The 26,296-nt window shown below is 38.3% G+C and overlaps 4 protein-coding genes across 9 annotated transcripts; 2 read left to right on the plus strand and 2 right to left on the minus strand.

The window, feature by feature from the left end:
• Positions 1 to 217: 217 nt before the first annotated feature.
• On the minus strand, positions 218 to 9,394 carry cntf (ciliary neurotrophic factor). Of its 3 annotated transcripts, XM_081360471.1 has the most exons (6): positions 4,799 to 4,967; positions 4,592 to 4,718; positions 2,085 to 2,378; positions 1,426 to 1,613; positions 1,245 to 1,322; positions 365 to 680 (listed from the first exon to the last, which is right to left on the minus strand). In XM_081360471.1, the coding sequence occupies exons 2-6, from the start codon at positions 4,700 to 4,702 to the stop codon at positions 506 to 508; spliced, it is 846 nt and encodes a 281-aa protein (XP_081216597.1). In that variant the 5' UTR covers positions 4,703 to 4,718; positions 4,799 to 4,967; the 3' UTR covers positions 365 to 505. The 3 variants fall into 3 exon arrangements, 2 of the variants coding, with proteins under 2 accessions (XP_081216598.1, XP_081216597.1); XR_014029791.1 differs by having other exon boundaries at positions 218 to 680; positions 1,245 to 1,613; XM_081360472.1 differs by adding an exon at positions 9,318 to 9,394 and having other exon boundaries at positions 218 to 1,613; positions 4,799 to 5,071.
• On the plus strand, positions 9,058 to 11,261 carry LOC308687751 (uncharacterized protein). The gene is made up of 2 exons (XM_081360473.1): positions 9,058 to 9,639; positions 10,300 to 11,261. The coding sequence occupies exons 1-2, from the start codon at positions 9,566 to 9,568 to the stop codon at positions 10,946 to 10,948; spliced, it is 723 nt and encodes a 240-aa protein (XP_081216599.1). The 5' UTR covers positions 9,058 to 9,565; the 3' UTR covers positions 10,949 to 11,261.
• Positions 11,144 to 22,789, minus strand: zfp91 (ZFP91 zinc finger protein, atypical E3 ubiquitin ligase). Of its 4 annotated transcripts, XM_081360464.1 has the most exons (13): positions 22,693 to 22,789; positions 21,193 to 21,632; positions 20,858 to 20,892; positions 19,674 to 19,775; positions 19,513 to 19,549; positions 19,080 to 19,190; positions 18,687 to 18,764; positions 18,426 to 18,599; positions 18,240 to 18,290; positions 14,944 to 15,022; positions 14,739 to 14,853; positions 14,552 to 14,651; positions 11,144 to 13,636 (listed from the first exon to the last, which is right to left on the minus strand). In XM_081360464.1, exons 2-13 carry the CDS (start codon positions 21,585 to 21,587, stop codon positions 12,607 to 12,609), a joined length of 2,307 nt encoding a protein of 768 aa, XP_081216590.1. In that variant the 5' UTR covers positions 21,588 to 21,632; positions 22,693 to 22,789; the 3' UTR covers positions 11,144 to 12,606. The 4 variants fall into 4 exon arrangements, with proteins under 4 accessions (XP_081216590.1, XP_081216589.1, XP_081216591.1 ...); XM_081360463.1 differs by lacking the exon at positions 22,693 to 22,789 and having other exon boundaries at positions 21,193 to 21,996; XM_081360465.1 differs by lacking the exon at positions 22,693 to 22,789 and having other exon boundaries at positions 18,240 to 18,287; positions 21,193 to 21,946.
• A 33-nt stretch (positions 22,790 to 22,822) lies between these two features.
• On the plus strand, positions 22,823 to 24,559 carry LOC308687749 (GTPase IMAP family member 4-like). Its single transcript, XM_081360470.1, is given in 5 exon segments — positions 22,823 to 22,917; positions 23,235 to 23,347; positions 23,451 to 23,487; positions 23,673 to 24,394; positions 24,396 to 24,559. Coding segments are annotated over 5 exon segments (918 nt in total). The 5' UTR covers positions 22,823 to 22,898; the 3' UTR covers positions 24,423 to 24,559.
• The last annotated feature ends 1,737 nt before the right edge of the window (positions 24,560 to 26,296 follow it).

A 26,296-nucleotide genomic window follows, 5' to 3' on the forward strand; every position in this document is an offset into this window, starting at 1 on the left:
CATCCTGCTTTTCCTTTATCACAGACACACACACTTCATGCTTTATGGGGACTTTCCATATGATTTTTATACTGTACAAACTGTATATTCTATCCCCTTACACTAATCTTAGCCACTAATCTTAAACTTTCTGCATTTTTACATTTTCAAAAAACATCACTTAGTATGATTTATAAGCGGTTTTCCTCATGGGGCCCAAAAAATTTGCAACCTGTTTGAATGACAGTTCATATATTGCCATTTATTGCAGTGCAAGTTTAAAACACAAATATAAATAATAAATTATTAAATGGTAGTGTTTTTCTTTCTTCTCCAATTCAAGTCATATTCGTACAGTAACCAGGTGCTGTATCCTTAATGCTCTTCCACCAGAGTTCACCTCGATGCAGTTCATCTCCTAAGTCAAAGGCCATACCAGGCTCGCTAAGATATAGATTTTGAATAGATATTTAACATGTTAAAATCAGTGTAAAGGTAGAATGACTTCAATCATCATGAAAAAAGGCTAGTTTGTATACTTTTCTCTGTCACTAGATGACCACAGGCACAAATCACAAGTTGACCTGGAATAAAAAAGGCAGAACTTTATGCAGCCAGCAGAGGGCATGAGTGTTCCATGAGTGTGGATGGGGGAATTAATCCAGACAAACATCAACAGATGGTACACGTAATAACTCCCACTGCACATGTAACAAGAATAAGAAGCATTTGTATGATAAATGTGAAGTAGCCTTTTTAAGGTATACATCACTGCTTGTACAGTAGATCGTTCTAGATATCTGTAACAGTAGATTATCAAAAATAAAATTCTTTCATCATTTACTCACCCGCATGTCTGTCCAAATCTGTACACAGAATAAGATATATATATATATATATTCTTTTGTGTTCCACAAAGGAAAGTAATGTATACAGATTTGGAACGACATGAGGGTGAGTTAATGATGACAGAATTCTCTTTTTTTTTTTTATATATTTTTTATATACAAACAAAAAATGAGATATTAGCCAACTTTGGAGTTTCTTTGATCATCATGATCACTTAAAAAACAGTTTGCAGTGTCTGTTAATGCTTAACAATCTAAAGGTCAACAATCTTATAAGGTAATAAACCATACGCTACATGTAAGAGTTTTGATTAATATTTAAAGGTATTTACATTTTTGCTACAGTTTAACATCTTATTTAAAAGTAGAAATATATTAAAATAACTTTTCATAAAATAATATCTTGTTCAGACCCACCCCTCCTGCTTTCCACATGCAGGAATGCTGAATTCCAGTGACTGCATCCAGATCCTCTGACTCTCTACATTCTCCATGCTGTAATGAAATTCCTTTTCCTCATTCTTATCATACGGTACTCTTCCGCTCCACCCTTTAACTCTCTTTCTTATTCTCTCTTTAGACACATATCTAGTCTCACTTCCTTATTTTCCCGGCGCCTCCTTTTCTTGTCCTGCGGGACATTGTCTTTGGTGCTTTCTCCATTTCTGCTGGCAGAGAGTGGAGGGTATCTGATGTCTGGCCAGTCCAGTGCACGAGGTCCTGCAGCACTCTCACAATCCACATCTTCAGACCGAAACTCCCACTGGACGCCTGACCATCCAGCTCCTTTCACACAAGCACATACAGATTGTCTATGAAATTTAGATTTTTTCATCACAAAGCTTTACATTCAGGGTTTGAAATTAACATCTGCCAACCTGCCAAATGCGGGTAACAGTGTCGGTAACGCTGTCAAATCACTAGCCAATTTGGCGGGTTACTTATTAGTTAATCTGGTTTATTTCTTCTACTTTTTTTGGCTATTAGAAGTTCTGAATGGCCAGTAAAATTTAGTAGCCAAATTGGCCAGTGAGTGAATTAGATCATTTCAAATCCTGTGTGTGTATATGTGACATAGTTAATCTGGGTTTATTTCTTCTACTTTTTTTCTTTGGCTAGTAGAGGTTCTGAATGGCCGGTAACTTAATTTAGTAGCCAAATTGGCCGGTAAGGGAAAAAGTACATTTCAAACCCGGTTTACATTTATGAGAAAACATTATATTTAAAATGGCGTGCTAGACATGTTAACTCCAGCACCTCTTTAACTTCAGCTTCAAATTTCTGGCCATCCACTAGTAGCTGCTCCGTGCTTGCCAACAGGTGTCCCAGACGATCCCTCACAGTTTTCCGTTTTCTCCTATACTCGCTGTCTTCATCGGAAAAATCCGCATCCTCCCGGGTAATGACATCTTCCAGAAGTCGCAGACACTCCTTGAGCGCAGCGTGCAGGATAGATATTTTTTCAGCATCTGACAGCTGAGGAACCAACGGAGGAATGGATACTAAATAATCTTCGGCAACCGGTGTGGACGGCAGTGATTCACTGTTTATCTAAATGGGAAGACAAAAGGAAATGAGTTGTGGTTACAAGGAATCGCCAGATGGAAGAAATTGTAAACAAACATGTAGTAAACATGACAGTGAGTAAGAGCAGCAATTAAAAATAATAAAAGATAAGAGGCAAGTAAACTTATTCCTTATACAGTCAAGACACAATTTCCAAAGGTCACCCAAACTTATTTAAAGGGGTGGTTGAATATGATTTCGCTTTTCTAACTTTAGTTAGTGTGTAATGTTAGCCTAGAAATCTAGACGCACCCTAGCGGCAGCAAAATGTATTTCGCAGCCAGGTACGTCTAGCAACTCTCAATAAACCTTCTCGCTGCAAAAACCCAGATTGGGTCAGGCCAATCACGTTGTGTATAGAGTAGGCGGGGGCGGGCTTAACATACACGACAGAGTTGCGACGGTTACCTGGCTGCTGCTACTACTTGAAAACAAAGAATGGCGGCTGCTGATGGAGAACAACGGTCTTTCGAATCGGCTTTGGCCGCGACTCTGGAGGACTTGGAGTTAATTTTTTCTTTGAGAAAAGAGCAAAGAACGGCACTTAAGTCATTCTTAAAAAAAGGAAGATGTGTTCGTCGTTTTGCCGGCCAGAAATGGCAAAAGTTGAATCTATCAACTAAGCTCCGCTGTTGGGAAAACGCTCTGGTTGGTTGAAGCGCTGTCCTATTGCGTGCAGAGGGAATTTGAAAGACAGCCGTTTATCCCGCCCCTCGGATTGAGCCGTGACTATGGTGAGTTTCCAGACCTAACATCTTGATGTAGGTTTGGCTTGCCAGGCTAGTGTAATGTTGCTGTTTGAGCAAAAACAACATCTGCAAATTTACAACGCTCAAAGTTCAAAGCAAAGGGAGATGTTTGCTTTTAAAGAAATTACTTAAGGACTACAACAAACGGCTTGTAAGGACTACACGACATTCCTCCCGGGTTAGTGACATCACTAACCCTAAAATGTACATAAACCCCGCCCCCGGAACGCGATTAATAATCAAGACAGAATATGCTAATCAATGACTAGAAGATAACTAAACATATAAGCTACATAAATTCATCAACTAACCATTCAGAAATGTTGTCTACATGTTACTGGTGGTGGTTGAGGAGAGATCCTCTGATATGATTGTAAAGCACTTTGGGTGTACAGTAGTACATATGAAAGCGCTATATAAATGCCCGATTCTATTCTATTCTATTCTATTCTATTCTATTCTATTCTATTCTATTCTATTCTTCTCTCCACTGACTTCTAAATACTTTCTGACTTCAGTTTGAACATAAAAGGCTTAAGGTTTTTATGAAATTTACAGTGCATGTTTGTTTGAGGTAAAAGGACACACGCTCTTGAAGCTCCGCCCTCTGTGCCGGGAGCAGCAGCTCATTTGCATTTAAAGGGACAGACACAAAAACAGTGCATTTTTGCTCACCCTCAAAAAGTGACAATTTTAACATGCTATATAAAAATATCTGTGGGGTATTTTGAGCTAAAACTTCACATACACACTCTGGGGACATCAAAGACTTATTTAACATCTTGTGAAAAGGGCATTATACCACCCCTTTAAAACTCCCAAAAAGTTGCTAACTTTTTGAAAAGATACTACTTTTTTTATATATATATAAAAAATTCACTATATTTTAGCCTCAGCTTTAGCCTGAAAGTCTAATGCCCATTGAAGCATGTAGGCTAGTTGGCATATTATTAAGTCACTAATTAATAATGTAGCACCCTCTGAAGCCAGGCTGGTCCTCAGTATGCAGCTCATATTAGGGTGAAAAGTGAACGGATGTTGCTCACCTATGTCAAAAGAAAAAGACTCCATTACATTTCAAACCGCTCCCACGAGTTTCCCAAAAAGCAAGCCGAAACTTTCAAGTACGTTAGAACATTCATGGAAAACAACAAGGAGGTGGTGGACCTGAACAATTTGGCAGGTAACCAAAAAATATTTATTACTGGAACAAAAGCCTGATCCAGAAACACATTCCCCTGCGCGCACCGGCAAGTCTTGGATAGCACAGACAACGCTGTCACTCCTAACAAAATTCATTTGCTGCCTCCTCCACACATTCTTTTAACTTGCTAAATGTCATGATGTCGCAGACTTCAGTTTGCGTCACAAACCGCCAGACCATAATTAGGAAAGACTCAACAGTTAAATATAATAATCAGATTAGTTCTGTATAAATTTGAGACTCACGTATGCCTCCAGGAGTTGAATGCATTCCTTATGAAGAAGCCGAGCTAGAGCTGCGGTTCTCCCTGCGTGGCCCCGCAACCCATGACGGCCGTTTGCACCTCTGCCAGCCATTTATACTCAAAAACACCTATTATTTGAAAAATAACGTTTGAATCAACAGCAGGAATAAATCGGCATGTTCTTGTTTATACTATCCCCATACACTACCGTAGGCTGCCTATAGATGTTGAATGGCGATCATCGGGCGCTGTTTCTCACTCCTTCTTATATATTCGCAGTTATTTCACTGTGGCCAACTATCTCGAAAGACTTCCAGAAACGCAGCTCAGCTCACCCCTTTGAACTGAAGATGTAGCTCTGAATTGCCCGTGACTCCGCCTCCTTATGGGAACGTGGTGCGTTTGAGGGGCTGGGAATGTCAAGGCGGAATTTCATTGGCCTAGAGTTCTTCATGGACCCACCGTGTAATACCTATGCAAACTGGAAAATATAAACAAATAAAAGGAAAAAACACTCAATAGAGCTGTGTGCTTTAAGATCAGGATCATTTTCGAGCCTCTGGAATTTCCTATGGGTTTTCAGAAAAGCAGATTTTGGTTTATGAGTAAAATTAGGAATGTGGTTTACGTTCCACACGTTACAAAATTAATCATACCTTAAATGTGAATTATGATGTTAAGTTTATCTGTTGGATTATTAGGATGGTTAAGTAAGTAATGTTTGCAAATTATAGGCAAAACTTTAAAGAAATCGTACAAAGAACCGAGTCCGGAATTCTGAGGACGTATTAATGTAAAAGCTGATTTATAATTCTTTTTATAAAGGAAATACACCAATTTATGTTGTTGCAAGTTGCTTAAATTAAGTCATGACAAGATATTCCTATTTAAATACAGAAAAACTATAGGCTACTTTATTAAATTAAACTTTTTGTGAATGGCCATTTTAATTCTGCCTAAATCTGCTGTGCTTTCTGCCTAAATCTGTGGTCGGCAGCCTTTTTGTTACTACATAAACACAAAAGGAACTGAGGTCAAGGAAGGCTGGTATAACAGGGTGTTATTTCACTTTTCTGTTTTTCTAAGCTTATCAGTGCCTTCAACTCCCCTTTTTACAATAGGGGACGCCAGGAAGTGTAAAAAAATTATGAATATCTTTATGTAACTCATGCGTCATTTATTGGCGCTATGTGTGTCTCAAACTTATACAATAGTCCCATATTTGTCTGATATGGGGAAATAGGAATCTACACCCATGCCTTGTGTGATCTATAGTGTCAAGAGTGTTGTTGTTGTTGTTAAAAATACCAGGTGTGACATTAATAGAAAACATGGACATTGTAAATTGTGCATGAATTTTATTGTGGAAATCAATTTTTCAGAATTACTTGCTATAACCCTCCTTTTATACAAGTTGTAACATATTAATATAGTTATCCACAAGTTTTGTCATTATCTTAAATAATAGTCTGTGATTGGTCTGTAAGCTGGTATAGTATTTAGTGTTCATAGTCTGATGGCCCTATTGGAGGGGTCTCTTGAATAGGCAGTGAACACATATTCTGTTGATGGGTTGTATGTACCTATTGTCTTTAATACATCCCTGCAAATTATCAAATAAAGTGACATTTATTTTATTTTTGCATATGTGCATATGCTATCAGTCAGTCAGTGGATGCATATTAAAGGGTTACTTCAGGATTAAGCATTAAGCTTTGTATTAAGCATTAAAGGTCCCGTTGCATGCGATTCCATGTTTCAAACTTTAGTTAGTGTGTAATGTTGCTGTTAGAGCATAAATAATATCTGTAAAATTATAAAGCTCAAAGTTCAATGCCAAGCGAGATATTTTATTTAACAGAAGTTGACTACAAAAAACGGCTCGATTGGACTACACCCCTCTACATCCTGCATTGGTGACATCACCAGAACCGTTTCTTGACTAACCTCCGCCCACAGGAATGCTCCCTCAACTCTACTGGCTACTTGCGCACTTCTTATAACTTAGCCTACTGTGTTTACTCAGCTCTTACGGTGATTTTCTGAAGTAAAACTGACGCTTCATCTTTTGTGTGATGTACAATAAACTTTATTAAACTCATCAGTACATGTTTGATCATCATTCAGACAGCAGACTTGTAGGCTATTAATAAATAATGGATACATAGCCTACAAGCAGATGACAAATACGTTATAATAACCGTAATTAAACTACTAAACTATACCTGTTTCATCTCTATACAGCAATCTGACTCTGTAGGCATTATTGTCCGACTCGAAATGAACGCCGTTACTGAGAGTTTCTGATATTATCATCATTCCGTGAGATGAAATTTTCCTGACAGACTGAGCGCGAGCTCATGAAGCTCCGCCCCCTGTGTCGTCCAGCAGCACCTCATTTGCATTTAAAGGGGACACACTAAAACGGCTCGTTTTTCGGAGCCCCAAAAAATGTAAATTTAAACATGCTGTAAAAAATGATCTGTTGGGTATTTTGAGCTCAAACTTCACATACACACTCTGGGGACATCAGAGACTTATTTTACATCTTGTGAAAAGGGGCATAGAACGGGACCTTTAAGCATTAAGCTTTCCTGTAGCTCAGTGGTAAGAGCATTGTGTTAACAACGCAAGGTTGTGGGTTCGATCCCAGGGGATTGCACATATACCTATGTATAAATGTATAGGAGAACGCAATGTAAGTCGCTTTGGATAAAAGCGTCTGCCAAATGCATAAATGTAAATGTAAATGTATTAGTAGAAAACCTGTATTATTTTCGAATTACCATGCTTTCCACCCTCATATCCCCCTGAGAGGAGAGATTTATGTATTTTTTGTCTGGAAAAAATCCTCCGATGACGCAAAAATCGTCATTTTGCGTCATCGGAGGATTTTCTGTTTTCTGGCTAAAGACTACAGCCAGTAGATGGCGTTGTCCCGCATGTTTTCAGCCCGCCCATAGAGGGTGGGATCTCACTCACAGAATGTACACAGTATCAGCCGTCTTTCTTTGGAAGCTAAGCTAGCATGCTCTTGTTCTGTGGAGAAAGCTGAATAATAGGAGAAATCTGAGTAAGTAGGGGTTACCATCTTCCTTTTCCCGGACTTGTCCGGCGGGCGAGACTGTTAAAAATGTCCGGGATTCGGCTTTTGCGTTCTGCGGTCGCCATTCATTGTTTACATGCACACCTCTCGTTTCAATCTAGCTGAATTAATTCCGATCGGTGAATCTGACTGTAGTGTTTACATGAACGCTAAACAAGTGATCGGTTGATGTGCGTTTTACCCTTGCTAAGAAAATTCCCGCTCCTCCGTGAGAGATGCGAGACCCGGCGCGTCTCAGTAATGAAGCCACCGGCCTCGCGCCGTTCTCCCGCGGCCGTCAGCCTCGTCCTGCTCGCCACAGTAAACATGATGAACGGCAACTGTAGAACGCAAAAGCCGAATCCCGGACATTTTGGGTCTCTAAATCCCTGGCAAACTCATCACTTACTTAGGCTAGCCTTGTTGTTTTCAACTGCGCACTCTTACCGGTAGGCGTGGCCTCCTAAGGCAGCGAAGCAAGTGCATTCTGGGAGTTGTTGTCTTTCATCCACATAAGCCAAAAATACATTTTCTGGCTTTTCTCAGTCTAGAAAGCTCCAAATTCAAAAATTTCTCCACATTTCTTCTTCTTAAATGACCTATTTTAAATACACATACATCTTCCCAGAGGTGAAGTATCCCTTTAAGAGCTGCATGTGAAACATTTTTTTGCAGTTTCACTATAAAGTTGCTACAGCTGTGGAAAAGTGATAGATCAGAACATGTGTCTGCTTGCAGACTGTGCATAAGAGAAGATATAGCTATGCTGTTGCCATATTCCTTCCTCCACTGATAACAGCTGCAACGAAAACGCTCAAACTTTCAAAATACATTTCATTGTAACACTGTTCATTTATTGGATCCAGTATAGATGGATAATAAGCTTCTTCTGTATTAGATGAATGCCTCTGCGAGCTGTTCCGCAAAGTGGTGGGGACAAAATAGTCCTTAGTAAAAAGTGACATGTCCCATGGAGACCAAATGATGCCTATGTCCATCACCACATTAGGTCTGTTTGAAAAGACAGCGTTATTTTAGTATTATTTATATTTATACATTGCAGTAATTATTAATATTTTGAATTGGCTTTTATTTCATATTTTCAGTAGGCCTACTGTTAGGTTATTTTAACAATGTGGTGGTAGTTGAAGGTACAAGATGAAGATGAGGGAATAACACAATGTTTACTGGTAAAACTCAGACACGATAAACACAAACACAACTAACGTTAACGAGAACCGACAAGGGACTGAACAGAACAGGGAGTATAAATACACAGGGTGAAATCAGGAAACTAACTAGACACAGGAGGAGGATGATTAACTAATCAGGGATTAACAAGAACAGGTGCAGACAAGACAGACCATAACTGTGACAGCTATGTGCTTCGCCATTTTTATTAGATTTTATTTTAAATAATTTTTCTATTTTAAATTTTATTTTAAAAGTTTGTTTAATTTTAGTACTTCAAATTTTATATATTTTAAAATCTGATAAAACGTTTAGATTTTTTAATAGCCATAGTTTTAGTTAACAATTCAACACTGATATTATCATTGTGAAATCCCCAGTGTGAATCTGTAATTTAGTGCATTTGTTTAGGCACGTTGTTCAGATTTTAAAATGTTAGGTATAACATTACCTCGTCTGGTTTAATGTTTTTTTCCACACCACTTCTGCTCATGCTGATATCATTGTCGCGATACCATTCCGCGCCTCGCGGTGGCACATTACTTTTTCTTTCCACGACAATCTGGTTGGGAACCAAGAAGAAACTCTGACATCCGGATTAATAAACGACTGACAATTTAATCTTCAAAAACGATTCATATTGACAAGTATTTGAACGGTTTTGGATCACAGTTGTCATTAACCGATATTTGAGTGGATATGAATTCGCTTGTTGGATACGGGGTATCATCCGAGTCAGAGGATGAAGAGAAGGGAGAAGACTATCAGAAGGAGTAAGTAATTCATTATTCACTAGACAAATACATTATCCATACTTTTTAAATCAGTATAGGTGTTTTTCATTTAAAAGAATGCCAAGTGTGAGGAGTAGCATCTTTCCACAGTCGAAAACTAAAAGAATAGTTCTCTAAAAAATAAAAATAATCGTCATAATTTAGCCTACTTAACGTTACTCTCATGTAATTACAAACCCATAGGACGTTCATTCCTATGTGCAAATATATATATATATATATATATATATATACATACATACATACATACATACATACATACATACACACACACACATATACATATATATATATACACACACACACACACACACACATATATATATATATATACACATATACATATATATATATATATATATATACACACATATACATATATATAAATACATATACATATACATATTGTGTACCATTGAAGATAGTGAGGGGTTTCGAAAGACTAAGGATGAAAAAGTGACAGATTTTTGTTGTTGTTTTTTTGTGCAAACTACACCTTTAATAAACTGAGAAGTGAGAATTTTTTACAGAATGGTCACCATTCACATGAATTAAAAAATGGGTACACTATTCCTTTAATGAGCTGAGAAGGATCAAGTATCACTTTTTAAATAAACATCTGTAATTATTCCTGCTTAGGTCCTTCAAAAAGACGGATTGTGCTGTAAAGGAGGCAAAAAGCCGTAATTTCCTGTTGGAGTCGGAGTCGCCTTCCAGTGAGTCTGAATCTGGTCCAGAGAACGAGGATCAAGAGGAGGCCTCACCTACTGCCAATCGCTCCTTTCCTGAGTCCTTGCTGACCCCGTCCCTCCGTCCTCACACTCACAAGCTCCCGCCTCCACCTCTGGGAGGCTCCAGCTCGGGTGGAGCGCTTACAGGCAGCAGTGTGTTTGCCAACCCCTTCAAAGTAATGGCTGAGGAAAGACTGAATGTTCTGCAAAAACATGTACCTCTTACTTTACAAGCTCGCCCCACCCAGATCGGCGGCAAGCGCATTTGTGTGGCCTACAGGAAGGATGGTCGCTGCCGCTTTGGAAGCCGCTGCAAGTTCGCACATGACAGCGATCTGCAGAGTAACTGTGCGGTCACCTCTGCTAATGGACCAAAAGACGATGATAATGTTGCAGGTTCACATAATCGTGATCCGCTGGCTTCTTGTGTGGAAGACACAGACCCAGACGGAGAGAAAGACAATGAACAGCGAAAGAAAAGAAGAGTGGGGGTGAACGATTCTCTCATTCCACCAAAACGTGCACTCAAGCAGTATGCCAGACTCGCACACCCCTAAAAGACATTATAATGCTCATAAATTGGGCAACAACTCACTTTTATGTGAAAAACTGTGTAAGATGCTGTGTGTTATATTTATTGAATTAATATGCTACTAATAACATCATCAGTCTGTAAAATGTGTAAGACTTTTTCCAGAGGTCATTAAGACAAATGGTGATGTGGTCAGTGCAAAAAGAGACTCTAACAAATATAAGAAATAGATGTCATTTATTTAGGTCTGTAGTTTCCAAAAAAAAAAAAAAAAAACTTTTTATCTTACATTAGTTGAATTCTAAGGTTTTGAAACAATAAATGTAAATACGCATACATGTTTGTTGCCTTCTGATTTAAAAAAATATACTGTAGTGTATGTGTTAATGTTCAAACTTCTTTCAAAGTTTCTCTTTTTCACTTGAGCTATTGTGGTTCATTTCTACTAGGGATGCACAATGTATTGGTGTAGTATCTCTTACTGGTGATAGATCATTTTTCCCCACATAAAATTGGCATGAAGAAATTAGGTATACACTTACTCGTTCACAAGTTTGGAGGCAGTAAGATTTTTTTTTTTTTTGGTGTGGAAACTAAGTAGTATGTTTTATTCAGTAAGGATGCTTTAATTTGGTCAACGGTGACAGTAAATTTGACAAAACCTTATATTTCAAATAAATGCTGTTATTTTAAACTTATAAGAATCTTGAAAAAAAAAATATTACAGGTTCAAAAAAAAAAAAAAAAAAATTCAACATTGATAATAACAAGAAATGCTTCTTGAGCAGCAAATCAGCATATCAGAATGATTTCTGAAGGATCATGTGACACTGAAGACTGGAGTAATGATGCTGATCAGCATTGCCATCACAGGAATAAATGACATTTTAAAAAGTAGTTAAAATGAACTAATATTTCACAATATTACTGTTAATCACTGTATCAAATAAATGCAGCCTTGGGGAGCATGAGACTTCTTCAAAAACCAAATATCTTACGACCCCAAACTATTAAATGGTAGTGTTTGTCAGCTTATATTGTATATTTAGTTTGTTTCCACCATTTATGTCACCTTCATCATCATTATATTCTCACTTAAAGTTAATCTTTAAAAATGCTATTTTAATAACACTGTTAAATGTAATATTTAGCAAATTTCTAAATGAATTTTTTTTTTTATTGTGATGCCTAAATTTACTTTGAAAAAACTGATTTGTTTTTAGGATTTAATTTTTAACTTTGGACAAAACAGAGTAGAATTTTAACATGGATGGACCATAAAATGATGATAATTATCAGCTCATCTGTAATATGGATGCATCCCTAGTTTCTACAGTACCAATTCAAGCCACATGATGGCACAACTTTGCTTACACAATGGCTTTAAACACACAGACTACCATGAATTGAGTTCTGCGAAAGCCTCTACAGCCACAAAACAACACACATACACACAAAACAGATGTGGTTGTTGGAGGGAACTATAACTGTTTATATACAAAATGAACAATGACAACAACTCAAACACAGTCTCCCTGGTACAGACATTTCTACAAAGCTACCAAAAGTGAATGCGATTACATACAATATATTTATGACTCTATATATTTAACTTCAGGGCATGTGGGAGGGTGACAAATAACAGTCATCTCACTTTCCTCCATGTTACACCAACTTCCTTCACTACATCAGAACACGCTGCATCTGGCCGTCTGAACTGTCCGTCAGGTTTTGCTCCTCCCCCTGCCCACCCGCCTCCCAAACCCCACCCCCATTTCCATTCTCATTAGTCCCATCTCCCTCCCAGACCACCTGTCTCGTCTCCGAAGGGGTATTGGAAGACTGGGGAGACGTAGATGAAGAGGAGGCAGGATTACTCCCAAATCCCAAACCGCTCCGGCAGTCAGAGGGCGCCTCGGGCAGGGTTTGGGAGAGGAGGGGAGTATTGGGAACCGGGTTGTGGCTTGGGAGCCTAGGGAGGGTCTGGTTTTGATGTGGCTGGGTGGTCTGAAGAGGCATCTGCTGTGCAACAGAAACCATTGGGAGCTGCTGCTGCTGAGGAAGACCTCTGAAGGACATGTGGACAATCTGAGACTGGGGGCTGTAGGACTGCACGGGCAACTGCTGGACCAAAGCGGCCTGCTGGGAGACGCTGGTAGCAGAGGACTGGAGGGGGAGCTGCTGAATTTGGTGGTGTTGCTGCTGCTGCTGCTGCGAGACGGGCGTAGAGATGAACTGCAGAGGCATCTGCAGAGCGTGTGCGGAGGTCTGCTGTGAAGGAGCGCTGTTCGCCTCCTCTGTCGATGACATGGCCAGGGTCACCGGTACCTGCATGGAGTGCAGCGGGTGATCCTGATCCACAACCATCACTGGACCCACGTGCGTCACCGGGGCCACCTGACCGGCTAGTGCCGCAGAGCTCCCCTGGGCCTCAGGGACCCCCTGCTCTGTCTGTATGGAGCCCGTGGAGGTCTCCAGCAGCGTGGTGACTCCGGCAGGAGTGGTGATGAGGGCTCCGGCGTTGGCGGCCAAGGCCTCGGCAATGAGCACCTCGGGGTGGCTCTTGGCTTTGTGAGCAACCACGCTGTCCTTCTTTTCAAACTTCTTGCCACAGATGCTGCAGGAGAACTGGTACGTGGCGTCCGCATCGTGCTTCTTCATGTGCCAGTTGAGGGAGGCCTTCTGACGGCAAGTGAAACCACAGATTTCACACCTAGGAAGGAGATGAGTGTGTGAAAAGCGACATGGAAGAGAGCAAATGATTTGAATTCTTACATTTATTCTATTGACTATAATAAAGAACTTGATTAGGCACTGGTAGGTTTCCCCGTAAATTAAACATCTTGATGGAGCAACGTTGACTCAACTGATGGTATTACTTTGAGGAAAATTTTTGTTTGTCCTACCAATGTAAGGCACAGAGTTCAAGAAATCGTTCTGTGTTCCTACACTGATAAACATTTGGTGTAGAAACAATTTTCACTCAGACTTTGCCAGTAAATTTCACAATTACAAAGAAACAGCAAGTAACACGTTGAAATAAATGTGACATTTTTTATTTGAAAAAATGTAGTATTTTCTTCTGATCTTTGAGAAACTTTTTTTTTTTTTTTTTTTTTACAATATAGCAATATATTGTTTTACAAAAAATATCAAGAGACTGTATGTAATACCTTACCTAGGGCGTTTTCAGACCTGGGTCATTTAGGCATATATGAACATGGCAATCGCGCTCGCATCCACACCAAAACAATCACTCCGAGATCCCCCGATTGTAAATGCCGAGCAGAAATCAAGGCTAAATTCGTATAAGTGTTTGCGTGTCACGACAGCTACAGATAAAGCCACAATAAGCCCACAGAGCGAACTTGTCAATCCATCTTAATGGATGACACAGAGGAATGTGAACTCTGACTAATGTGACTTGCATTAACACATTTTGGTACGCTTTGAAATGTTGCCTTGTGAAAGCGAACCGAACCAAGAAGAAAATGCAACATTGTAACAAATTAAGCCTCTGTTTCGGAAAACAAAGCAAACAATCTACAGGTCTTAAAACAACCTTAGTCTCCTCAATTGGAAAAGTAACAGTGTGCAGTAGTGTGTGAGCAGCAGAGATATGACTTACTGTAGTGGCTTTTCTCCAGTGTGTATCATTCGATGCACAGCCAGGTTGTGAGAGCTCTTGAAGGCGCGAGCACAGAACTCACAGATATAATCTCTCTGATCTGCAACACAGGCTGTACTTTAAAAAAGCCACCTAACCAAAGACACTTCATTATACGCATTTCAAGCTTTAGATGTGTCTGTCTTACCTGTGTGGTGCTTGGCATGGCGTAGTAGTTGTTTCTGCAGCCGGAAGAGTCTTCCACAAGAAGGGTGAGGGCAGACGTATTTCTTCTTCATCAGGTGTTGGTATTTAATGTGATGCTGCAGGGAAGAAAGACAACAGAAAGGTTTCAAGTCTAATTTCTGTGTTAGGTATCAGTCAGTGAGGGAAGCGCTAGTTTGCGTTTGTACCTGTAAATAGCGTGGGTGGGCCAGAACTGTACCACATCCTTCCATTTCACAACGCACATACTGGACCGGTGGCTTTTTCCTGTGCAGAAGAATAAATGATTTTCAGTTAATGTAGTAAAGTAATTATTATTAATATTTTACTGGAATCTTCTGATTACGTATTAAGTAAATACAAAATAAATTGTGGCATGCTGACAATTACCACAGAAAATAATTTCAACCCATCTGTAAAAAGAACAGAGAGTGTTTACTGTAATGCACTTGATTGTACAGAAAATTAATGGATATACAAAATCTAGTTATTAAACTTTTTAGAGACTATAGCCAGGATTACCACACAGGATTATACTAGAGCTATATCAGGATTACCACACTCGACCAATACATGTATATTTTTCCATGATTTTTCTATTGGCTTGTGACTGAATAATGTTTTTCACACTCAAAACAATGTTTCTTTAGAACTGAAAACGACTAGAAAAATTTCTGTTGACTAGAAATTTCTATTACTTTTCCATGATCTGTTATAATTTTAGTAATTATAATTTCTATTACTTTTTGGAAATCAACACTTGAAATTGCCTGACTTTTTTTCTTTTTTATAAATTATTTATAGAAATTTAATCCAGACTTTATTTACAGTAACTTTGCTTAGACACCCATGCTAAAGTTGACTAAAAAGAGGAATAAAAAATTATCTTTTGGAAATTGAACTTAATGCCTTAATTAAAAAAAATAGGCAAAATCCAACCTTTAAGGACACCAATTTTCTTTGTGAATGAATAATGTATCGTAAATAAATAAATGTTCTTCCTTAAAATACAGGGTGCATAAGTTTGGACACCCCTATGTTAAATTCCCATAGAGGCAGGCAGATTTTTATTTTTAAAGGCCAGTTACTTCATGGATCCAGGATACTATGCATCCTGATAAAGTTCCCTTGGCCTCTGGAATTAAAATAGCTCCACATCATCACATAGCCTTCACCATACCTAGAGATTGGCATGGTTTTATTTCAGTTAGCCTAATAGCTGGTTTGATTTGCATTGAGAGATGATCTTATGGAAAGTACCCCATGCCAATCTCTAGGTATGGTGAAGGCTATGTGATGATGTGGGGCTATTTTAATTCCAGAGGCCAAGGGAACTTTATCAGGATGCATAGTATCCTGGATCCATGAAGTAACTGGCCTTTAAAAATAAAAATCTGCCTGCCTCTATGGGAATTTAACATAGGGGTGTCTAGGGATGGCCCGATACCGATACTGGCATCGGGGATCGGGCCGATACTGTCCTCATATACTCGTACTCGTACTCATAAAAATTCACCGATACCACGTAGGCCTACATTTTGCAAAACAAAACTGGCCGCCGTGAGTGCTTTGTGGAGGTGAACTGAGGCATAGGAAAGTATAATGTAGGCGGTTTGGGCTCATTTCACAGGGTTCGTACAAGGTGCGTACATAGTAACACAGGTGTGGTGCGCGAGCTGATAAGAGAAAAACGCGCAGTGGATTAAGTGCGCAACGGCACAGACGCGCGTGCTGGTCGAGCACATCCCTTTAAACAGACGCCAGTGGAAAGTTTGTTCAGTCGGATCATGTCAATGGCAAAGAAAAGAAAACGAGGCATGTAGCTTATTAACGTTAACTGACCAGAGAGAGAGAGAGAGAGAGAGAGAGAGAGAGAGAGAGAGAGAGAGAGAGAGAGAGAGAGAGAGCGAGCGAGCGAGCGCACTTCTGTTGAATGCTCTTGATTACTGATCGTTCACTCAGCACATGTTATTTGTAAAACATATGTAAAACATGAACTGTTTCCTGATTTAAGTATAACGAGTGATTCCCTACATTATTACAGGACGTGTGCAGGTCAAGAAGTTCCATGAACGCAAACATCCTCAGCGCGCGAATACTGAATTAAATTGTCTTGCGCTTGTACTGACGAATTCACACAAAATTAGGTAAAAACGCCCGTCTTGGCGAGTATCCTATAGTAAACAAAGTCGGTTATATCTCAAATGAACGTAGCATGTTCAAATGCGGTCCGTGTGTTCGGTCTTAAAGGGGCAGCAGTTTAATAAACCTGCTTCTGTGTTTTAATGTTAATCACACAAAGGACAAAGAAATTACTCACTGCTCTTGACTAAATAGGCTACCCTTTTAAACTTTACAAAAATATCTATCTATATATAATTTATACAGTAATGAATATGCTTTTTTTCACATTTGATTACTTTATTCAAATTTCTGTACCTGTTAGATCTACCCGAAAAACTCTAAAAACACTGTTTATTTCATTTGTAGCCTTTCTTTGTTCTATTTTATTTATTTGTCCTATTTCTAATTCGATTGTTTGTTCTTATTTTGTCACTGACTGCATGCTTACTTGTTTTAAATTCACATTAATTAGGATGGTAGTTTTTGTTGTAGTATCAAGATTGGATTAAATAATTGATATTTCACTGGTTTTGACAAACATTTGAACATTTGAATTTGATGAACAAATTAAGCCAACTAATATGATGTATATTATTTTGGTTTATCAACTAATACATTTAAAAATTACAAATGCAGTGTAAATTCAGGTATCGGTTACGGTATCGGTATCGGCGAGTACCAAAAATCAAAGTATCGGTATCGGACTCGTTCTGCAAAAAGTGGTATCGGGACATCCCTAGGGGTGTCCAAACTTATGCACCCTGTATTTTAAGGAAGAACATTTATTTATTTACGATACATTATTCATTCACAAAGAAAATTGGTGTCCTTAAAGGTTGGATTTTGCCTATTTTTTTTTAATTAAGGCATTAAGTTCAATTTCCAAAAGATAATTTTTTATTCCTCTTTTTAGTCAACTTTAGCATGGGTGTCTAAACTTTTGCATAGCACTGTGTGTGTGTATATATATATATATATATATATATATATATATGGGAACACTTATTTTGATAGACATTCTATAAGTTACTTTGTAACTACAAGTATCAGTCATTAGAATATTACTAGACTGTCTGCTTAATATCTGCAAATACTTTTTTTATGCTCCCCTAACAGACATTATACTGACTATAAATAACTTTGCAACTACGTCAACTTATTCTACTAACCATAAACCTAACATAACAGTCTACTAGTGAGAGTTAGTTGAGATGTAGTTGCAGAGTTAGCTATAGTTAGTAGAATGTCTAAAGTGGGCCAACAAAATAACTGTAACCATATATATTCTTGCAAATCTGTATTCTAATTAAAAAAGATGGTTACTGCTCTACTCCTGTTTCAATGTGAGATGCTTTGTTACCTTCTCTTAGGAAGACGAGGACTTTTATCATCTTTCCTTCTCCGCCCTCTTCTAAGACAAAAAACCTGACAGTTAATATTTGTTTATCATTCACATATCAGTTGTTTGTAGGAGTGCCATGAAGTGCTTTTCTTATGTCCACTTATATTTTCATCACAAATATATAAAACAACGTTACTGACTCACTTCCTAGGCGGCTCAGCACCTTCCTCAACTTCAGCACTGGTCTGCACATCTGTGCTCTCCCCTCCCTCAGTTTTGATCTCTGTCTCTTGCTCGGTTGCCGTCTCCTGCCCTGCAGCCTTGTCTCTCTTCTCCTTCAGTCTGGTGGGGGGTCTGCGCCTTACCTTAGGAAAATCTCTACACACCAGGACAGAAACGGAGAGGGCATAAGAGACGAGACCTTCATCATACAGAAGCTGAAAAACAAACATGCACCTCTCATACTTAGGATCATAGCTCTGGTCATTCAGGTCATCTCTAAAAGGGACGTCTTCGTCGCTACTGACAACATCCTCTTCCTCACTGTTGAACAAACAAACATGAGCATCAAGCCATAATTCATTGCCCACAAATCAAAAATCAGATTTGGCTAATGCTGTAAATCAGTGTTACTCAATCTTTTCGCACTTTTGATTTGTTGTCATTTTCCAGTTGTCTGTGATTACTGGATAATGATTTTTAAAGTCATTTTTATACATTTTATTTTCTTATATATAGATACTTTCAGCTCCCACAAAAAGCAATATCAGCAAATTAAATGTTTTCAAACTGAGCATGACTAGAAAAACGGATACTGACTTTAGAAATTGTCTTTACTGTGTACAGGTACAACATTACCTCGGTGAATGGGGTAGGTAGTTTTTGTCTTTTGGATCATCCACAAAAGGACACTCTTCCTCTTCCACAACGTCTTCATCATCCATGCTCTCCTCCTCTTTTGTCTCCACACTAAAATATGGCAGTAACAAACAAAGGGCTTGTTACACCAACACCAAAACAATAGCAGCCATCAGTGTCCTCAAAGACCCCACAAAATGGCTTGACGAGCAGTTTTTCTTTTTTTAACACATAGCCAGCTGTGAATCGTGCTGCGCTACTGGCATTTGCTAGATGGAGGACGAGAATTTGGATATATTTGGTAATGCAAGATATTTTGGGTAAATTTTTTCATGCATTTCAAATGCATATAAAAGCCACGAAACTTTGATTTCATGGGGTCTTTCATGAGAAAGTGTCCATGTGTTCTCATAATTAATGTGCAATCAATCACCTTGTTCCTGTCTTTTCGACTGCTTTATTGGCTTCCACTGCAAGCAAAATTGGCAACCATTATAGTTATTCTATATATGTACGTTTTGTAGTCAGTATTCAGTCAAGAATTTGTAGTGGACCCATGTTCAGTCTACTACATTTAAAAGCTCAGCAGCGTACCATAGTCAATGTCCATTTCTGGCTCAATTTTAAACACAGTCCTAGGCGAGCCCCGGCAGGTGCGGGCCCCTGAGCGCACCTGCACCCGTCTACCGCGGGCCGCTGGAAGAGAACACAGTCACATGAAGCAGAATCAGATCACATCCTAAGGCAAGCTGTTTTACCATTTCTTCCTTAAAACTAACTAGTATCTATTTTTACATTATTTGTTCTTTTTTAAATTACTTTTTTAATGTTGTATGATACTAGTGAGTAGTATCCACTCAATTTGTCACTAATACATATTCATTATATACTAGCATGTATTCCTTTGCTATTAGTCAGTAACCCAATAATGACTAGCTCTCTGACTGCTTACACATTGCAATTTTTTGCCAATGAATTCTATGGCAATATGCAACTTAGATATTTAGTAATAAGTTCTCATTAGTTAATGTATAATCTATCATTACCTAACAATGAGCAAAAAAAATTTTTTTAATAGTATTTAGTAATCTTTGTTGACAACTGTAGTTAATAAAAAAACAACTGCTCATTGTCAGTTCATATTAGCTCAGGTCCATTAGATTATATTAACAGATACACGTTTGGTTTTAGTAATTTGTTAGTAAATGTTGAAATTAACTAAGATCAACTATTCAAATCCTACTAGTTGGGATTCCAATTGTTGCTGGCATCTATTCCAGACTTACAAGTACTAATTGAATAGACACTAGTTCCTACTTATACCAATTACCCATTTATTAGACACTAGTTTGTTCCAATTATAACAAGTAACATGTTTAATCTTACTAGTATGGTTTTTAATTTTAACTAAACAGCAGCTATTCTGGCTAGTCAATGGTTGCAACAAGTAAAAGTTATTGTAACCAGTACTAGAACCTAAAAGTAAACTAGCAAAACCAGAACACAAACTAGTCGAAAGTGAATTCTTTATGTCTGATTCACAGATCTCTATAGAATTCAATGGCAAAAATTTGGAAAAATTAAGATTAATTTTTTAACAATAACAATTACATTTAATAAACATGTTTTACAAATCACATTTAACAAATCTAAAGAATATATAAAAGAGAGTAGTCACTTTTGGATAACAACAAGACTTATGGACTAATCACACAACGGCAGGCCATATACAGCCTCCTTTAGATGCTCATTAACAAAATAAATGTCATTTAAAGTACCTCGATTAACCAGCGCATCCTTGTTTTCTTCCAACCTGTCATAAGACGGAGAAACAGGCGGTTTTATTTATTATGTCTCATCTTTCACATTCTCCTTCCCAGAGTTAAAGGTTGGGCGTGCGTGATTCATTTAGCCCAACTACTCTCTCAGAAACACAGCTAACGTTACTTTCACTAGTGCAAATGTAAACACTGCAGTCTGCCAGCATTACGCCTAAACGTGTGAAAGGAGCACAGAAATGCCATGCATTACTATTAGGACATTCACAAGCGAGGCCTTGTAATATTACCCTAAAACACATCGCGTATATTACAGACTGAAAAGTAGCACGTACTCATCCGGCAGGTCGCAGTCGCCGCCGCTCTCTCTGCCCGCATCCGATGAACCTGCAGCGGCGACTGCGCTCTTCCTGCGCCGCGGGCATTTCGCTTTCCGCCGGCGATTCGCCGCTGCCTCGCGTGATACTTCATCCCGGTCCCCCCCGATATCACTCTGCCTCCACACGGGAATCGTTCGCGTTGACCTGTCCCGTAAAACCCGTCCGGAACCCGCCTGGCTCGTCGCAGCTCCGTTTGTTTCGGGTGGGCAAGTCCCTTCGGTCGCCAAGCACCCCTCCCCGCGTCCTCTGGACGCCCTGCACGGGCTGGATGCGGTACTCTGCCCCGCGGATTTCTCCATGGCCGTCTCACTCTCCACCTCCTCTTTGTTGTTCGGGAGTTGCGGCTCCATCACCACTAAAGTTGTTTTTTCTCACTTCTGCACTCCTCAGTAATTCTCAACAAATTGAAACATAGCTTGAAATAAACAGGAGGCATAAAATATGAAAAATGTTGGATTGCTAACGGCCCTGATCCGATTGGCAAACATATTTCACTGGACGCTCTTACGTCTCTTTGCAAATTTTGTGCAAAAATGTAAGTCGAAAATTTAGTATATCATCTCTATAATAACAGTGCAAAATTAATTTTAAAGACCCAGACCCTATTTAAAGTTCTTAAAGCTATAGTAAGCCACGCTGTTAGCAGGGCCCACTACGGTTGCTCTTTGTTGCGTCTCCTTTAAGTGGAGCTGAAGCCGAAGTCGAGCTCAGCAGCGACACGCAGCGCTACGGCTGTACGTGTGCCAGGTCTCGCGGACCTACAGAAGCTACTTTGTGAAATACAAATAACCAACGTCGTTCCAGATGTACTTTAAATTGAAGAACATGGCGTAGTAGGAGCCTTTCAAAGCATAGAAAAGAGCATCGCAGTCAGCTTTTAGGCGTCGTTGTCCTTTCAATTAGTTGGGTCTGTTCAACATAAAGAAAACGTATGTATGAAGTAAAAGTATGTCTCGTTATTTATTTATTTATTTTCTGCTGAAAAGATAGAGCAGTTAAATAAAACCAGATTTTTCACAGAAACAAATCCATAAAAGTGTACTACAATATTATCTGTATTAAAACTAACACAATTTAGCTATTTTCTTTACTTATTTTGGACTTATAATTTTTCCTGCTTTTCAAATGCATTTTTATGTCCATATTGGATTGTCTTACTTTATTGTCTTGTCCCACTCCCAGAGGACCCAGACCTAGACATTCAATCTCATAATCACAGTTCTGTACCAAGAAACATCAGTGTCATTTCCAGGCTAATTTTATGGTTTTTTTTTACATATAAGGCTGGAGTTGAAACCGTGAATACATGGCATACATCATTTTCCTGGGCACTGCAGAACGGGGACACAAATGCCATGTCTCACAAACTATAAGGTTTTATGTAATTTTGTATGTCGGTTTCAAACACAAAAACTGTCTTAAAGTTTCATATGATTGAAGAGACTATAACCCTACCCTTTTGCTACTGGACCTTCAAGCTCCACCCATCATCTCTGCAGTGAGCGAGAGAGAGCAGCTGCTTGACTGATCTTGTCCCCTGTAGATGGCAGTCTACACCAGATAACCCTTCCGGTGAAGCAAGACTAGCAAGTTTTATTGAGTAAACGAAACTGTCCTTTTGACAAGAAAAACGAAACCCAGTTTACATCTACACTTGCACGATGTGCTCTTCATTTAGAAGTAGTTGTAACTTAATTTTGCATCAATTAAAGAGAAACGTTTATACTAACTTAATATTTGCATTGAAAAGAAGAAATGTAAAGTAGTTGACAATCGAGTGTTTTCTTTGTGTGATTTTAAGAGACAGCATCCGTTTAGGGTAGGCTAGATACAGCTTGATTTAAAGCAGTAGCAAAGTGTTAGGTGTATTTAGATGTCAATTTAATACATGCAATAGCCTTGTTTGTGATTATCATACAAATAATAATTATTACAATTTCATATTCATCTTTTATCATTTTCATATTTTGAATTTTTTTTCATAACTTTCTTTATAGCTGTGCAGGACATTTCTCATGGACCATCAACAACGATGACCTCAAGGTCTTGGATCTCATCTTTCTCCACACTACTGGTGGTTTCTATAATTGTTGCAGCTATAGGGATTCAGGTATGTTTAAATGTAGCATATATTTTTTACTCTGAGCTGATTATCTTTTTAACATGCATTACAAGTTGGCAAATGTCATAAAATGTATATAAATCACTTATAGATTTTCAAGCAACAAAAACTGGATTTTGATGCTATAGGTAAGGTAGGCTTACTAATTTTCTTTTTGATATACATAAATATATTACATTAATTAGCTCTGTCAGGATGATGAACATTAGTAAAAAGGCTAAATATTGGTGTAGTTCATTGTTGTTTTACATAAATGTTTGTAAATTTAAATAAATAAGTTTGAAAAAATGCTATCATTCTTGTTAATGTACAGAGTATCAGATAGGAGATCCACTTCGCATTCTTCTGGTTGGAAAAACCGGAGTGGGGAAAAGTGCAACAGGCAACACTATCCTGGGACAAAAGCTTTTTGAATCAGAGATATCATCCTCCTCTGTGACTGGACATTGTGAAAAGTTTCATGCTTTAATAAATGGCAGAAACGTGTCTGTCATTGACTCTCCGGGTCTGTTTGACACCAGCCTAACTAAAGATGAGGTCATTGACAGAATTAAACGCTGTATTCCACTCTCTGCTCCTGGTCCGCATGTCTTCTTAGTTGTGATTCAGCTGGGCAGATTCACAGATGAAGAGGTAGAAGCTGTTAAAATCATTCAAGCAGTTTTTGGTGAGGTATCCTCGACATACACCATGGCACTGTTCACTCATGGAGATCGATTGGAGGACAAGAACATTCACACATTTGTGCGGGACAGTCCAAAACTGCTCAGTTTCATCAGAACATGCAATGGAAGATACCATGTGCTCAACAATAAAGAACAGAATCCTGAACAGGTCATCCAGTTGCTCGACCAGATTGATAAAATGGTCACTGGAAATGGTGGGCAACATTACACCAGTGAGATGCTTGAAAGGGCAGAGAGAGCGATTGAGAAAGAGAAACAACGTATCCTGAAGGAGAGCGAGGAGCAGAGACAGAGGGAGATAGAAGCTCTGAGGGCTGAACTTGAGGACGAGGCCTATGAAAAAGCATTAAAAAAAGTTAAACAATGAATATGACTAGATGGCAAGATGCCACGCTGAAATAGGCCTTCCATTCCAAACAAGTGGTTAGTGCTTTGATTAAAGCATTAAGCAAATTCTTCTTTTGATCATCTCCTGATGTGATCCACATGAAAACTGTTGCTACTGAAAAACTTAAGTACAGAAGGTATTTTTAAAGTTTGCACATTTATTAATACATAGAAATAAAGAATGTGTTTACACTACATTCTGGTAAATGTGATAAACAGAATGAAAGTTTAATATGAAATTTTTGATGAATGTGTCTGTCTGTATTATAACTTGTTCATAAATTAAGCAGATGTGTTCTGTATAAATTGTAGCTATATGAGATTTTGTACCTCTTTTTGTAAGTGAGAAAAATATGCATCATGATATCCTTTATCCTCTTTGTGTATATATCATTCTCTCTATATACCTTTATATATATATATATATATATATTAGGGGTGTGCAAAGCAGCCGGTATTTGTATCTGTATTTGTATTTGTTGAGGGGGGAAAAGTATTTGTATTTGTATTTGTATTCGAGTAAAATTCAAAATAGGCGTAAAAATCTATTTTTTTTGCGTTACACTTCTAATTTACGTTATAGTGTAAGTATTCTTTAATTATATCCATTATAATAATTATGGATATGCAATATTGGTTGATGTTTTTCCATAAATCAAGCAATGAACATGTAACAAGGAACGTCATTGAAAAGAAAAAAAACATAACAGCCATTACCTACGTTAACGTTACTCTGTCAACAGCCTATTGTCTAAATTACCGAGCTAACAGAGCTACTAGTGTTGTCACGATACCAAAATTTCAGTATTCGGTATAGGCTACCAGTGAAAATCCACGGTTCTCTGTACCTATTTTGGTACCAAAGCTTAATTTAGATTACAAAAGATGGAAACTGTAGTATTAAAAACACTTTACAATAAGATTCCATTTGTTAGATAACATAAGATAAAGTGACCTAACAATAAACAATTATACTGTCGCAATTATTCTCCTTGGGTTAATTTAAAAATACATTTTTAAAATCAAAAGTTAACATTATTTCTGTTAACATTATTTAATGCACAATGAATGAAGTGAACAAACATGACCAATCGAATGTTTGTAATAAATAACATTCACAAACATTAATTAATGTTGTAAAAATATATTGTTCGCTCAATGTGTTGATGTTTAATAAAGCATTAAGTAATGTTAATGAATGGTATCTTTGTTACCAAACTATACAGGAGATAAAACGTGTTTTATTTGACTTGACTGTACTTTTATTTGATCCAAAACTGCATTCATATTTAATTTTAAAAGGGCTTTTTAAACCTGCGTCTGTCGTTGCTATGCAACCATAGGCGCGCCTGGAAAAACGAGCGCGCCTACATTTGAAATCTGCACGCGCAAAAACCGCGCTATGTGAACGGCCCCTTATGACAACGTGATATTAGCCTAATCCAAAATATTTCCATATGTGGCTCTTTCCTCCTTTCTTATCAACAAGTGGATTTACAGCCACCACATCAGCAGCACCGCCAGTCGCTATGTCTCAGCGCTTATGAACTATGAAGAGGACGCAACGGCACGCGCTTCGTGGCTCGGGCATGCACGCGCATCAACTACCGGGTTTGAGAGGTGTCAGTCACCTCTTTTACTCACTCACCCACTCACTCTGCACTGCGGTCTCATGAGGAAACGCAGCTTTTTGATATAAAGTTTTTCTTGTTCCCGAATACAAATATTTTAAAAAGTATTTGTTCGAAATAAGTATTCGTAAAAAACACGTTATTTGTGCCTTTCCGAATACCGTATTCGGGTTCGGCTCCACCCCTAATATATATATATATATATATATATATATATATATATATATATATAT

The sequence above is a fragment of the Scardinius erythrophthalmus genome, assembly GCF_964197995.2.
Source record: "Scardinius erythrophthalmus genome assembly, chromosome: 3".
Taxonomy (NCBI): domain Eukaryota; kingdom Metazoa; phylum Chordata; class Actinopteri; order Cypriniformes; family Leuciscidae; genus Scardinius; species Scardinius erythrophthalmus.

Coding starts and splice junctions, on each gene's coding strand:
- cntf (XM_081360471.1), bottom strand. CDS start 4,702: ATGGCTGGCAGAGGTGCAAACGGCCGTCATGGGTTGCGGGGCCACGCA. Junction 1,323..1,425: donor GGCGCCGGGAAAATAAGGAA/GTGAGACTAGAT, acceptor ATTTCATTACAG/CATGGAGAATGTAGAGAGTC. Junction 681..1,244: donor GCATGTGGAAAGCAGGAGGG/GTGGGTCTGAAC, acceptor TTACATGTGCAG/TGGGAGTTATTACGTGTACC.
- LOC308687751 (XM_081360473.1), top strand. CDS start 9,566: ATGAATTCGCTTGTTGGATACGGGGTATCATCCGAGTCAGAGGATGAA. Junction 9,640..10,299: donor GGAGAAGACTATCAGAAGGA/GTAAGTAATTCA, acceptor ATTCCTGCTTAG/GTCCTTCAAAAAGACGGATT.
- zfp91 (XM_081360464.1), bottom strand. CDS start 21,587: ATGGAGCCGCAACTCCCGAACAACAAAGAGGAGGTGGAGAGTGAGACG. Junction 19,191..19,512: donor GTCGAAAAGACAGGAACAAG/GTGATTGATTGC, acceptor GCCATATTTTAG/TGTGGAGACAAAAGAGGAGG. Junction 14,854..14,943: donor CCCACCCACGCTATTTACAG/GTACAAACGCAA, acceptor TCTTCCCTGCAG/CATCACATTAAATACCAACA.